Source organism: Macadamia integrifolia, chromosome 7 (assembly GCF_013358625.1).
Source record: "Macadamia integrifolia cultivar HAES 741 chromosome 7, SCU_Mint_v3, whole genome shotgun sequence".
NCBI classification, from domain to species: Eukaryota; Viridiplantae; Streptophyta; class Magnoliopsida; order Proteales; family Proteaceae; genus Macadamia; species Macadamia integrifolia.
The window spans coordinates 31,706,209-31,721,206 of record NC_056563.1 but is presented as its reverse complement, the minus strand read 5'-3'; the positions used below and the strand labels follow the sequence as shown (position 1 = coordinate 31,721,206).

Below are 14,998 nucleotides of genomic sequence, written 5' to 3'. Positions count from 1 at the left end.
GCATCATCCATTCATCCTCTAATCATAAGTGCTTTGGTCCACAAGACGAAGCAAAAGCTCAAAATTAATCCAGTGCCCACTTTCTGAAGGGAGAGAAATTATTAGGAGTTTCTCCTTTAAATTAAATTTTATTCCAAGGAAAAAATTTTCTTTCTCTCACCTCTCCAGTCTCTATTCTCCATTCTCCATGGGTGAAGTGATTGGCTGTTGGGATCATGATAATATTTTCACCTGTATTAACGAGATGAAAGTATCCTATCACTCCCTGATATAGCCAAAATAACCTCTCGGTGGGGGCAATGACACGTGTCGTCTCTGAGACACGTGTCCTCCGCCAGACGAAGGTTCCGAGAGACCACTCACACTCAATCACCGAGGCACGCTTGCAAAATCATGCGGGATCACGTCGTTTGCATGAGGGGAATATTCCCCCCAGAAGGTTGGACGTATTCGAGTGGGACTCTAAGAGGGAAGAAGGGGGAAAACCCTAAACCCTAAGAGCTATATAAGAAGGCACGGAAGAAAGGGGAAGGTAAGTTCTCAGACCCTCACCGTTACTCCCTTATTGAACTGTGCGGCCGACCCTGACTTGAGCGTCGGAGGACTAACCCCGGACAAAGCTCCGGACCTTCGTCGTCTGTGTTTGTGTAGGTTTGACTAGCGGGGTATTTTTGGCAGCAACACTCCCTTTGGTCTTTCTATGGTACGAGTCCTCATGGTGAAGAATTTGGATGAAGAAAAACTGATCCTCATTTGAAATGTGCATTGTTTTAATTATTAGAGAAAATTTGCCTGCTGGATGTCAGTACGTATTCCTAACCAATTACCCCAATCATGAGTGTATGAGCTTGACACATTCGGACTTGGCTCTTTGAGAGCAGTACAAAGCCACCTATTCCTACACACATTCACATATGACAGAATTTAATCCCACTTCCTCCTTTGGGCTCAAGTGGAAGTTGTCACCACTTCTATGGCTTCATCCATTAAACCTTGGGAAGGAGAAGAATCAATAGGCTATCCTTTTATATTGGTGTGTTACCTTCCGAGTCGATAGTGGATTACAAAATGATAGATTTGACAAGGAGAAAGAAAGAGAGTAAGGGGAAAACAACAAATTTGATGAGGAGAGAGTTGAACGTACACACATTAATCTTTACAATGTAAAAAACGAAAGGAAGAATAGAAGAAAAAGAGGAGCCAGAATTAAAAAATGATATTTCCATATAAGGATTTTCTTACAAACAAATAACCTGTCTTTTTTATCCTTTTGATATAACATTTTTTTTTTCAACAGAAATAAATTATTATGTGAGATAAATTATTATCATCTCATATGTGTATTATAAAAAAAATATACAAAACAATGACAACTTTTGACAATCATGTAATGATAAGTCATTCTTAAATTATTTTCAAAAACTCTTTTATACCCCCAACTAACGTAAAGAACTTTGAAGAATAAGATAATGAATAATATAAAAAAGGGGTTGTACATTCGTATTAGAGTAGTATTCACAACAATACACTGGTATTCACGATAACCATGTAATTCTCCTCCTTGAATGAGCATGCATAGGAGCACTCATAATAATATTTGAATAAAACAAAACAAAACAAAACAAAACAAATTTCTGTCCCTTTACACATGTAGGTGTACTTTTGGCCCCTAGTAGATTTAATCCCGGCCAATGAGAGAAAGCAGAGTTTCTCTATCCTCTTAGAACCCTTATTCCATAAAGTATCTATGAATAATTATTAAGTAATCATCACACTTGTTTGAAAGCAATGATGAAGTGAAAAACGTCAAAAACAATCTGCTACAAGTTCTCCTTGTAAACAGAAAATAGTAGGATAGTGAATGTTTCGAAACTTTGAAACAAATAACAACATAAAATCCAAGGGGTCATAAGTAACATATGAAGAAATGATAAAAGACAATAAAGAGGACTATATTTGCTAAGTACATATATAATTAAGATAAAAAGAAGATGACTCAACAGAGAGAGAGAGAGCTACTACATCTATCTGCAAAAGAATGGGGAATCAAGAGGAGGATGGAAGAAAAGAGAGGAATTGTATGGCTGTGGGTATCGACTATCGATCATCATCCCCAGTGACTAGTATTATTATGTAGCAACGGTTAGTCATTCTTCGGCGGGATAATCAAACGGCAAAGGCGACACCGAGGAATTCAGCAGGTGAGGATGCACGAACCCAAAGGTACGGAGCACCTGATTGTCGGCGAAGTTGAGGGCGCTCTCCATCCCTTGCAAGCACCTCTCTTCTGAGTACATCTGGTTGCGTTTCCCGTTGCATGGCTGACACCCCACGAAATGCGTGATGAACGGACGCCGCTTCCACTTACCCTTTTTGCCGTTCTGCTCCAGTTCCCGTTCCAGGTACGACTCCCTCGCCTCCCCGTAGTGCTCGCTCACTACCTCAGCGTGTCGTCTCCTCAGCAGACGCTCCCTCCTCTCTATCTCCGCGTACTCCTCCTGTATGGTCTCCAGCGTACCAACGATCACCACCCAGTAGCCCTCGAAGTAGAACTCCGTCTCCACGTAGATCCGCTCCGCCCACGGCTTCTTCCCCTTGAGCATCAGGTACACCAGGGCTGACTGGTCATCCGAATCCGGGAACACCTTGTCTTTGAAGGTCTCCATCTGCTTCTGACCCCACTCGTCGGCGGCCGGTGTCAGTGTGCTCATGGATGCCCACTCATCCATCATGTCCAATGACCACTGGCAATTCCGGATCAGGAAAACCCCGGCGTTTATACTCAACCAGCTCGGCTCCTTTCCGTATATCTTATCGGGCCACCCATGGATCACCATGTTGTGATCCCTGTACTTGTCCAGAGGCAACTTGAACTCCATGTCCGTGAATGCCGCGTCCGAATCCAGCCACCATATCCACTCCACCTCCGGATGAGCAAACATCGCCGCCCTTACCACCGGTATCTTCGCCCAGAAGAACGTCATCTTCGGCTGGAGATGCAAATTGTTGTATAAGATCTGGTACCCGTGGATTCTGCAGTAGTCAACTTTGTTCTTGAAGAATCTCAGCAGCAGGTGGTCACCGATCGGGTTTTTGCACGGCGATGGCTGCGACCCCGTGAGCAGCAGAATCCGGTCCTTCACTCCAGCGGCGAACGATGGGTGGTGCTTCAGCCAGTCTTTTCGTTTCTCGTCCCAGTTCTTCATGGGTTTCCCGTCCCCGACGGAGTAGCTGAGGCTGGGGTCGTCGTAGAATGTTGGATCAGGTGGGTCGTGGCGTAAGTTAACGCCACCACAGTCCTTCGCGGTGAAGACCTTCTTGGTGTTGGTCGTCGTAGAAAATACATCAGGACCGGGACTGGGTTTAAAGTATATGAAAGACCAGACAGCCCAGACGAGTAGCAAACTCGCCATGGCGACTCCGATGAAAGTGATCCCGTCGGTGAGAAAGGAGGATTTATTTTGACATTGGAACTTACCCGTGCCCGTTGCAGTCGACCTCGTCGTTGATGCTGTACGGAATGGGTGCTGGCCCGAGGGTGGCGACGCCATCTATGATGTAAAAATGGGGACCGGAAGAGAGCGATGGAATTTTACGAAGCCACCTTACCTCTGTGGCTTGGGTCTCGCTTCCTTCCTCTTCTCCATTTACTACTCCGGCATGAGTGCGTGTTCTTTTCAGCGACAAAGTAAAAGAGAAACGGAGTATTTGTAACAGAGATGACTTAGACGTTCCTGCTCTGACCTTTTTGAGATTCCCATTTGCCTTTGTGTTCTTTTCGGGTTTCAGAGATTATATAAAGGAGACCATCGATGCACGACGAGAAGTTTTTTTTTTTTTTAGGTAAGGGGGTCACGTCACGACGGGAGTTGAGAAGAGAGATAGAGTGGCGGATCGGTTATGAGTTATGAGTTATGAGTTATGAGTTATGACTGGAGAGACTCAGACGTTGAGAATTGAGACTTGAGACTTGAGAGAGTGGGGGACTGGTACTCCTGTGTGAAGACAGGAGGCCGTTGAGGGTTCACTCTCAGTCCCTGACACGCACACATTATTGGGATGGGATTTATGGCTTTTTGTTGTTGCCGTGGGTCCTCTGTTGCTTGGAGATATCCTTAGGAAGAAGATCACATCTTAAATCTCATATCGCCTTTCTACCTGGAAAGTAAAAACAATCTCACATTTCGCCTTGTTACAGGATGTGATTTTTTACAAGGACGGTGAACATTCATGGACGTTAATATACATAAACTATCTTCGTTTATGAATGTAACATCTATCAAATGAAGAGAGAGAAAACATATCTCATATCCAATTCATTCATGTATATTCACGTATATAAATATTCCTTACTCTCGATTTATACTGAGATTCTCTACCCACGTGGTGCCTCCATGGTTATTAATGGGGCACAATCTTCGTCTTAACAAACACAGCTGTAAATAAGGGAGAGATTTCTCTTTTATTGGTAACTACGGATCCAATCTCTACTCATGATGGTTTCAATTAGACACGTGTTATATTTGCACGTGGAACGCGCGAATCACGACAGTTTCTTATGGAAACTTTTTCCTCGGGCCACAGACCGCATGATACTCCTTTTCGATCTCCGGTCTAGAGTTTGTCATTTATTTTAGTCACTGGATTGGTTAGTCTTTTCATTTATTTATTTTTTTAAGTGAATAAATAGCACAGTATTAGCCTATTAGGTATAGATATCAGTCATACATGCATAGCTATTGACCGCAACCAGCGGAACAGGAGAGGGTAAATAGGTTCAGAGGTATCAATATTTTGAGAAGAAAAACTCAAAACAGTCTGAAATGACCCGATATATATGGTCGACCCCAATATATATATATATATATATGGCATCAATCGAGACCGATACCTAAGTCCATGGTACATGATGGGGTGTAGGAAACACCAAAAGGATGTCACTGGTACAGGCCAACCCACCCCAGTTCGCTGGGCAACATTTAACCAAGATAGGGTTGGGAAAATCCTACACCAAAGATGGGTCGGACTAGGTTCCCTTGATGCCTCAGGTGGAGCTTGGCCCAACTTATATTTCCGTCTTCTGCATATAGACATCTTAACATTTGAATTAAGATGAAGGTTGGACCGTCTCAAGTTCTAATGACAATATACCACAAACTTTAACAGTGGAGAAACGAAAAATATATATAGTTTGTTTTAAGATTGATTTGAAAAATATGGTTCAACTATAGTGTTCTAGCAATTCTAAATATTCTGATAGATCATTTGGCATTTCAAAGTATGACAAACACGACCACCATGATCGAAAATATAGAAATATGATGTTTGTGTCATAACCTAGTGACTGTAATCTTTGATAGATATAGAAGCTCGGGTAATTTTGATCATTTTAGCATCATCTATTAGTGAAAGGTCGAACATTATTTCTGTTTGGAGAACCCAAAAGCGGATTTCAAACATTAAGAACATTTGGGAACAATCTCACATGATGAACTTAAAAGGGATTTGGGAAGGAAAACAAAAGAGATTGAACCCTCAACAGAGGAGTTGGAATCCATCAAGCAATGTTTACTTAAAATCTAGGATTTCAGTATATATGTAAGGATTTCACCAAAAAAATTCTATAAATCAATCTTCTATTGCAGAATTTGAGAACCTTAGGTCCTTATTCTTTAATTCTGCAATGTATTAACACTAAAAGAATCTTTGTTGCAAACAAAAGAATACTAAAGAAATGTAGACATGTAAATCTTGAGGACTAGCCATTGATTGCTTCTAGCAATAATTATATGAATACTTCTAGTTGTGCCCTCACTATCAATTCAAACTCTTAATGTGTACCAAAAAAAAAAAAAAAACTCTTAATGTAGTGGTTGTACTTGTACTTGTACTTGGTGTCAGACTATTGTGGAGGGTCCCAAGTTCGAACCCTACAGAAAGAGTATCGGAGGCTTAAATAAAATGGTGGGTTGCGCCCTCACTATCACTTTAAGGTTTCTAATGCACTATTGTACTCGGTGGGTTGCGCCCTCACTATCACTTTAAGGTTTCTAATAGTGCTTGGTGGGTTGCGCCCTCACTATCACTTTTAAGTTTTCTAATGCACTGTTGTACTTATAGTTGCTGACTTTGGGTTAAGAGTATTGTGTAGATCCACCAACAAAATTTCAGCATCATTTTTACCGACCAAGTGGAAAAATAGGTATCTGTGGTGTGCCCATGGAATCAAGTATGTGTATTTGATCGGCCAGATTGGATTGGTATTAGCTGAGACCGATCCAGATACTTGACTGATCCTGAGATGGATATCAGTATCATCCTGGGTATCAAATACCGATTCGGATTGACCGATCCAACCTGATACATTAAAATAAATATTTTAAAAAAAAAAACTTATAAAGGACAAACAAGAGAGAGATTGAGAGATTGATCTGAGAGAGATCTAGGGTTTCAAACAAGTGATTTAAAAAGTATAAAAAAAAAAAAATGGCGGTTCTTAGGGTTTCCTTTGGAGTATTGGCCATCATCACTCTCATCTTCAGCATTGTTTTGTCTATTGTTCAGGCTGAATCGATGGCTCTTGCTCTTGCCCCGACTAGTGATGGGACATCGATAGACCAAGCTATTGTATTTGTATTAATGATGGTCGCTCTAGATGTTTCTTTCAATAATAATCATCTTGTGGAATTACAATCCTTGTATAGGGATAATTTGGATCTTTTAAGGAAACTAAATTTATCATATTTCTATTACAACTAGTATCTTTATCATTAATCCCTTGATTGAGCAATATTCCAAGCTTAGCTTTATCCCAAATCTTCTTGCCAAGTTGGTCCTTGGTGGAATCCTTATCAGTAATCCCTTGATTATTGAGTAACATACTAAGCTTGACTTTATTCCAAATATTTTCACCAAGTTGGTCCTTAGTGGAATCCTTATCACCAATCCCTTGATTGAATAGTATACCAAGCTTGGTTTCATCCCAAATCTTCTTGCCAAGCTGGTCAATGGTGGAAGTAGCCATTAGTGCAATATTTCCTCTTATGGGTTGGTAGGCACTTTGTCTTATAGGTTGGTAGACACTTTGTCGCTTCTTTCATTTTGATTTTTTAATTCTTTTAGATTAAAAAAAAAAAAAAAAAAAAAAAAAAAGAAGGGACCAATCCTAGCCGATACCGTGACCAATCCGGGAAAACTGTACGATTTCCGATCCTTACCGATACCAATCTATATTGTATCAGTTTTGACTGTGATCGATACTGATACCAACACCGAGTTTTAAAACCTTGGGTGTGCCCACCCAAAAGGTACATTTATACTTGAGCATGAAATGGCCACCTAGACATGTGGCCCTTGCACCAATTTGGGGGCTGACGAGAGTGCATAGGGACATCAGCACGCATGGAACTTTTATTTCACAGGGGTAGAGTGGTAATTTTGCACACCGTGTTTGGGCATAGCAACCACCTGATCAGACAACTTTCTTTTTCCCCTTATATTTTTTGAGAGAAATAACACTATTAGAGCGCAAGATCTATAGCATACGCTACACTTCCCTGTGTTTATCTCTCTCTTCCTCTCCTATGAAATGACAATTTTTCTCCCTATTGTGAGAGAATAAAAATAGATAAATGGAGACACTAACATATCCTACACAGCCAGATACAGACCTCAATCCCATAAATTTTCACTCCACTTCTACAAGGACCTGTATACTTTGACGCTCTTGACAAAAAAAAAAATGAGGATGATTTGAGACTCAGAGACATGCACAACACGCCCATCGCAAAGATGCACCAGATGCACATTTAAAAAACACCCATGAGTATAAACATAGGCTCTCATTTTTTTTTTTTTTTTTTTTGTTGGGGGGGTGGTGATGGGGGTTGGTTTTTTTTTATGAGAAAGAAAAATTCCTTCAGAATAAGGATGGGGGTTGGTTTGGTGGGAAGAAACATAAGTATTTAAATGACGATAACCACGCCTTGATTTGTCAGGAAATAAATCAAATATGAACTAATGGGAGGGCATGTTTTCCGTGACAACTGGTAAGAGAACAGTTGCCAACGATGGAATAATGCCAATACAAACAAAGTGCAATCAGATTTGCACATATATCAATCTTTGGAAAGGTAGCTCAAAATTTAGCCAGGAAAAAATGTAGGTAGTTCACAAACTGATACAGTGTTGATGTGTTCTTCATAAGTCCATTGTTGGCTGTCTATATCCTCTCAGTTCTTCCCTGATCAGTGCATTTGCAGCCTTCCATCAATTGTCACTAACACTCCTGGGGTTATGTTCTAATGGACCCATATGTGCTTCAAGATCCCTCACTGCAAAGGTTAAAGATCTCGCATCTTGAGCTTGACTGGGAGATAAACTCTGTCAAAGAAAATTCAACTCTTTTTCTTAATTGTGTATCTACCAATAAGGTACACGGATTGTTGATACAAGAAAATCAGTAGCTATTCCCATAGTTTTTTGCATAAGTAAATAAAACATGGTACCAATTCAGTGTAAAATTAAGTACATTTGCAAGGGGTTTCACTTTTAATTTACCTTCTGAATTCTAGACAAGCTATCAGTGGATAGGGTGTGCTCAACCAATCATGTCATTTTACATGCTCAGAAAAAAAAAAAGAGTCTAACTTGGACCACTGACATTCAGGTTGGTTATATATAAAAGAGAAGTATCATCTCCTTCAAGTCTAAGAGCTTACATCTTCAGGTTGGTTTTATATTAAAGAGTAGGATCATTCCCTTCAACTTTTCGTGCTTACAACCCCAATGGGGTAGCTCCGTTGGCAAGGACCAACACCTCACAATTAAGAGGTCGTGAGTTCAATTCTCCTTGGGGCCTACCGAGAGAAAAAATATTAGTGCTTACATATTTGGATATGCTTAACTTTTGGTGCAGTTCTGCAAGTCACATTCCACATCAATGTTAATTCTCAGCCACTTATCACTTTGTTTTGAATTCAGTTCAGCCATCCTAATTCTTAACAGCAGCAGATGATTCTTCATTCTATGCAGTATCCTTCTAATCACTCAGTTAAACCATTTTGAATCCCAGATTCTTTCTGTGAAGTTATAGTCTAGTAACTACAGTTTCTGCCCTTGAACAAGGCATCAATAGGGTTGTTTGATAACCCAGGCCTGAAGATTGGAGTGGAATGTTAAAGGTTTGATTTTATATTGGATTTATTTTAGGAAGGTTCTAAATTTTCTAAACAGCTATACGGTGAAGCATAGTCACTTCTAGCTCACCATTTTTCTGAAATCATTCAGGAAGTGAACAATCAACCCTGAAGAAACTGACTGCTCTTGCATCACTTAGCCTTGGTTGTCATATTAAATTCTCACTAACAACCCTTTAACTCATCCCTCTGATGGATAAATCTGATTCCCACCATGAATAGAATTGCCTAATCCTAATACAACTCAAACCACTACTTATTTGACCATTAATGAACTAAAAAGAGCATAAAACAACTCCTAAACTACCTAGAAATTAAGGAGTAGCTAAAACTTTAGAAATCCTTATGAAAGTAATACCAAACAACTAATTAGACTCTCAACTCCAAATGCTACTAAGAAAAAGACTTAAATTCATGCCCCCACCCCCCACCCCAGCTAAATTTTGGGCTTTTCAATTGAGTCCATTACAATAGAAATCTATAAAATTAAAAGCCCATAACCATAAGACATCAAAACAGGGCCTATTCTTGAATTGTGACGGCATTATACCATTGTCATAGGCACCAATAAGTGACAGCTTCCTTCTAAAAACACATTCTTTATCAAAATTATCTTCATGGCATGATTTCCTTGTGCAAGTCGGATCCTTTTATTCACAGTTATTACTGTTGCATCTTAAATTTGGATGTGTAAAGTACACCATACAGAAAATATCTTTGTTATTGGTTGAATCCATGCTCATATTAGCATTAAATGCTGAGTTTGATCCTTGTGATTTGGTGATGTGATATCATGATAGCAAAGACACAAGATGGTTGATTTGGCATGACATGAATTAATTATAAAATGATGCTTGTATAGATGCTTCTCTTGAAAATAACAGATCCATAAAACTAAAAAGAGAAAAGGGAAGGAGTCCAAGGAAAATATATACTAGAGGAAAGAAATGAGGTTCATGTATATAAACTATTTAATTTGAATTGAAGGGACAAGCAGTAGTTATTAATTTATTAATCATAATTTAGAAAACAAATAATCTAATGGGCACTGAACACTGGAATACAATAGCAAGGGAAACAAGGATTTGTTAACACATCAGAAAAGGAAATGAAAAGAGATGATGATGCAAGTGTAGCCGCCTTAACTTTGAAATGCAAAACACAGAAAACTGGAGCAATAAAAACAAGGGCAGATCAGCAACTCCATCAGTTTGAAAGGAAGACTATTTGACAAAAGGCGGAGCAAGATATTACCTTTTCCAGCACCTCCACCCAATGGTTCAGATCCTCAGCAGATGCTTGCTTGTGAATTACTCGGAGAACATATAGCAAGTGAGAATGAAGACTCACTGTACAGTGTTCCTCAATGGCACAATGAGGAATAATTGATTGACAGCCCAGATGGTGGAAAGGACAGTTCGCAAGCTTCATTGGACAAACAGTTATGCAGTGTCTATCCATCTCGCATCTCAGTATGTTCTCTGAGCACTTTTGTTCACATGGAAGGACTTTGAAGGGACAAAAAGAATCATGCTTTTCCATGTGAACTGCAGAAAATCTAGCGCGGCATCCCTCATTGGAACAGTCAATAGACCTAAAGATGCACTGGTGGCTATGCTCAGCTAGCTCTTCAGCAGTGTCAAATTTCATTTCACAACAGAATGTGTTCTTAAAATCAAGGTTCTTCAAAATATTCTTAGCAATCGCTTCCCTTCTATCCATTGACCAAAAGGCATTCATCTCCATTTCTTGTACAAAATCATCTATCTTGTCCTCCCTCTTTTCACTCAGTAGCCATCCAGAAATTTGACTAAACATGTTCCTTTTCGAACTTGCAAAATCATCAATGAAATCTGAAACAATATCAATAGGATGGTCAGAACTTTCCACATCTGGAACTACTTCTTGGATCATGGTTGCTGCTACATATGTTTCACTTCTATGCATCAGATAGTCAACCATTTCCTTCCTAATTTCAATAGCCACAGAAGCTGGGCCCTTGAAAGGATCACCGGTTGTGTTGTCAATGCAAGCTGTAGCTAATCCTGGTAAAAGGATTTGTGCTGTCTTGTGAACAACTTCTGAATCAGAATGATCACAACAGAAGAAGGAAACACCCACTTTCAACTCTTCAAACCTTTTATGGAATCCCAATTCTGTTGCCATAATGTCCATTCTTTATAGATACCTATATAAATTAAGACCATGGAAAGGTAATTATTTGATACTGAAAGCTAGTTGCAGGTAGAAGAAAGACTCGGCAATTTCCAAATTGCACTGCCTACAAGAACATCTAAATAAGAAAAAGGTCAAAAAGGGAGAATGCTACTCATAGTGCTTGGATAAAGAGATATCCCTGGCTTGAGCAACAGATAATCAAATAGATTACACGGTTTCCCTCCACTAACCTTTTTGCTAAGTGACATCAAACTAGAAGATTCAAAAAAATTTATCATCCCCAGTTTATAGAAGTAACAGTATGGAGCCCCTTTCAATTGACAGGAAAGCTACACACATACTACGGCTGTATAGCATTTCGTAAAGATATTTTGCACCATTTTTTTTGGGGGGGGGTTGGGGAAGGGGTGGGGGTGGGTTGTGGGTGTGGGAGAGGAGGGATAAACTAGAGCCTATGTAGCCTGGCAGCCTTCTTTTTCCCTATAATAAATACACACACATGAACGAGTAGGGTGTTGATATATTGAATGAAATATCAGGAAAACTGAATGTGAACATTAATGAATGAGAAAAAAAAACGTGTATATATATATATATGGGAAAAGGTTGGGTATGCAGCCGATATCAAGTATGCTAGCACCCATTGTGTCTATCTCTCTCTTCCCTTTTTCTCAAATGACCCTCATATCCTTCCTAAATGATACTCCATCATGTGTTCCTATTGGTGCTATCCGCTAGCATACTTGATATCGGCGGCATACCTATCCCTCTCCCTATATATATATATAAATATATATATATATATATATATAATATCTATTTTTCTTTCTTAATGGTTGTAAGCATTTTGCAAATGGATAATTAAAGTGACACTCTCTTTTTCTTCTTTTTCTTTGTTTGGGATTATTAAAGATGTGGTTACCACAGCTCAAGCCTAATAATACCCACTATTTGTTAAATGGACTATTTTTCTCCTTCGATCCATGCTAGTTTGCATTAAGCCTTTTAACTATATTTTGCAAATGGAGAATTCAAGAATACCAAGACAGTCCCAACATAAATGGAGAATTCAACGATACTCAGCTGTATTTCGAAAGAAATAGGAATTCACAATTTACAAAAATGTATGAAAAAGAAGGATACCCATGCTTCTCTAGCAGGAATACATACTCTCCTATAATTTCAGAGCACACAGCTAGCTAGCTATTCATCAGATAAGGAGCTTGAGGAAATTAGAGAAAAATGAGATGCGGGCCTCACCTGATTCCTCAATTATAGAAGAAGGCGTTCGACATCTGATGAGAAGGCTCGTTGCAATAGCTTCTGCACCAAAACCATTGACAGAAAGGGAGTATAAAACCCTAAAACCCCAACTGCAACGATGCAAGACAGAAGAAAAGAGGGCCAAAGAAAAAGGTCAGATTCCCAGAAATCCACAGATCACCAAATAACAATTACACGATCCTTTCTCACAAAACGTAGTCACAAACTCACACCAATCATCATTCTCTCAAAAGTAAGAACTAACAGCACACCTTGAAGCTCCGAGTCCTAACGCAGCTTTACCCAACTCATGAATGAATCCATGTGGATTTCTCCGTCTTCGTCTCATGAACATTGCAACATGGAATACTTTTGACTTTTGACTATTGACTATTAGGAAACAAGGGAATACACACATCAAAGGCAAAAAAGCTTGTGTGTATTATTTTGGGTTGTTTTATAAAGCTAAACGGTTTTTGTATAATTCTGTAAGGAAAAATTCAAATGGGGTGATCAAGTAGTTTTTCCTAAAAATTATTCCATCACACCTCATCGTCATCTATGTCGCACCAATGGCCACCCTTCATCTAGTTACATGACCTTGTTAATTTATCACTTAACTTTATCCAAAGAGAACTTATCTTCAACTCTAATCTATGTTTTTCAAAATGCCAAAAGCCTAAGATGTTACACACTTTATTTAACAATATAATCTTTGAGGTGAGAGGGTTTTTCAAAACAAGTGGCCTACGAATCCACTAATTGGATGTAACAAAGTGATTTCGTACATTGAAAATGAGTGGGATCATTTTATACGACGAAGAAAAAGAAGACAAAAACAAAGAAAATGCTAACATATCTTGCCCCCAACTGGGCTCTAAGAGCTTTTTTCCAATATATGGTCACGGATAACTGAGTATTAGGACCAGGATCAAACCCACCACACCTTGAGGGTTTCTTTTCTTCTTTAATTTTTTTTTTTGAGAAAATTGCATTGCCACCCCTTGAACTTTGGTCTTTATACAATGTTACCCCTTGGACTTTTTGAAATACCAGAGATATCCCCTAAAAATTCAAACAATTTCAAATTAGTTCCTACCGTTAGCAGACCCTGTTAAGTGATGGAATGTCTGCTAGTTTTTGTTTAAAATGCCCAAAACACCCTCATATGATGTGAGTGGACGATATTACTCTTGCCCCTTCTTCTAAACTCATAAGCATATGAATGCTTCACAAAACCGAGAAGAAAAAGACGTTACAGCCATCGCCTTCCCTGAAACCTGCAACTATCCCCTTCTCCAGCCTCCGACGTACGATTGTGTGCACCTCTCCCCTTCGGCGACTATCCATCTTGTCCGACCAAGGTATTTCCTTCAATGGTTGTAAGTTCTCTTGGGGTTTTTTTAATTTTTTACACCGAAATGACTCCTGACCTCAAAAATCTCAAACGCTTTCTGCAACCTCCCCCTTCTGCAGTTCCCATTGATCAGAATCGTAAAAGTTACAACATTTGGATGCAACCCACTTCCCACCATATCATCTAAAACTTGTCTAGCCTTGTCAAGATCATTTTTCTTGCAGTAACATCGAACCATAACAGCAAATGTTCGAGAATTTGGTACTAAGCCATAAGATGGCAATTTGTCAAGCAGCTCAACTGCAACTTCAAGCTCATCTGCTTTAACCAACTCTATGAATAGATAGCTCAAGTCAGCAATCATCAGGAATCGAACATCCATCTCAATCAAATCAAGAACTTCAGCCCGCTTGTTAGCAGGTGAATTTATAATTTTCTTAAGAAAATCAAAAACTTGAAATGATAGTATCTTACTATTTTTCCTCTCCAAAGAACCACTAACTCCTGCTTCTTCCTTGATTGGCACTCCATCATCACTTTCCACTACAAAAGTTTCAAAAATTTCTGCTCCTTCCTTGGGGGGTCTTGTCACACCCTGTTCACACTGAACCGGGCCAGTGACTGGGTTAACACCGATTAACCCAAACCTGTAAGGATCATCTGATACTGTATTCCACCACAGCATACACACAACTAATATAAGCTCATCAGATCAGCGGAAGACTAAGTTTTACCTGCGAATAATCCCATAATACTTGATACCCGAATTGTGATACAATAGTTATATACATGTGGGCCCGAAGGCATGATATTTACACAATAAAAGTACAATTCACATATCAAGTACATAAGGGAAACCATCAAAATAATCAGAGTACACAGCTCGGCTCGGTATCAAAGGCTAGAGCTCAGCTCGGCATCAAGGGTTGAACCCAGCTCGGCATCACATGGTAGAGCTCAGCTCGGCCTCAAAAGTGGGGCTCAGCTCGGCATCAGAACTGCG

At 39.5% G+C, this 14,998-nt stretch overlaps 2 protein-coding genes across 5 annotated transcripts; both read right to left on the bottom strand.

Moving 5' to 3' along the window:
• Positions 1-1,892: 1,892 nt before the first annotated feature.
• On the bottom strand, positions 1,893-4,237 carry LOC122085098 (galactomannan galactosyltransferase 1-like). The gene has a single exon (XM_042653539.1). The coding sequence runs from the start codon at positions 3,549-3,551 to the stop codon at positions 2,148-2,150; it is 1,404 nt and encodes a 467-aa protein (XP_042509473.1). The 5' UTR covers positions 3,552-4,237; the 3' UTR covers positions 1,893-2,147.
• A 3,752-nt stretch (positions 4,238-7,989) lies between these two features.
• On the bottom strand, positions 7,990-13,067 carry LOC122083382. Of its 4 annotated transcripts, none has more exons than XM_042651157.1 (4): positions 12,911-13,067; positions 12,636-12,748; positions 10,452-11,385; positions 7,990-8,382 (listed from the first exon to the last, which is right to left on the bottom strand). In XM_042651157.1, the coding sequence occupies exons 3-4, from the start codon at positions 11,370-11,372 to the stop codon at positions 8,269-8,271; spliced, it is 1,035 nt and encodes a 344-aa protein (XP_042507091.1). In that variant the 5' UTR covers positions 11,373-11,385; positions 12,636-12,748; positions 12,911-13,067; the 3' UTR covers positions 7,990-8,268. The 4 variants fall into 4 exon arrangements, with proteins under 4 accessions (XP_042507091.1, XP_042507095.1, XP_042507094.1 ...); XM_042651161.1 differs by having other exon boundaries at positions 10,452-11,050; XM_042651160.1 differs by having other exon boundaries at positions 12,870-13,015.
• Positions 13,068-14,998: the final 1,931 nt, after the last annotated feature.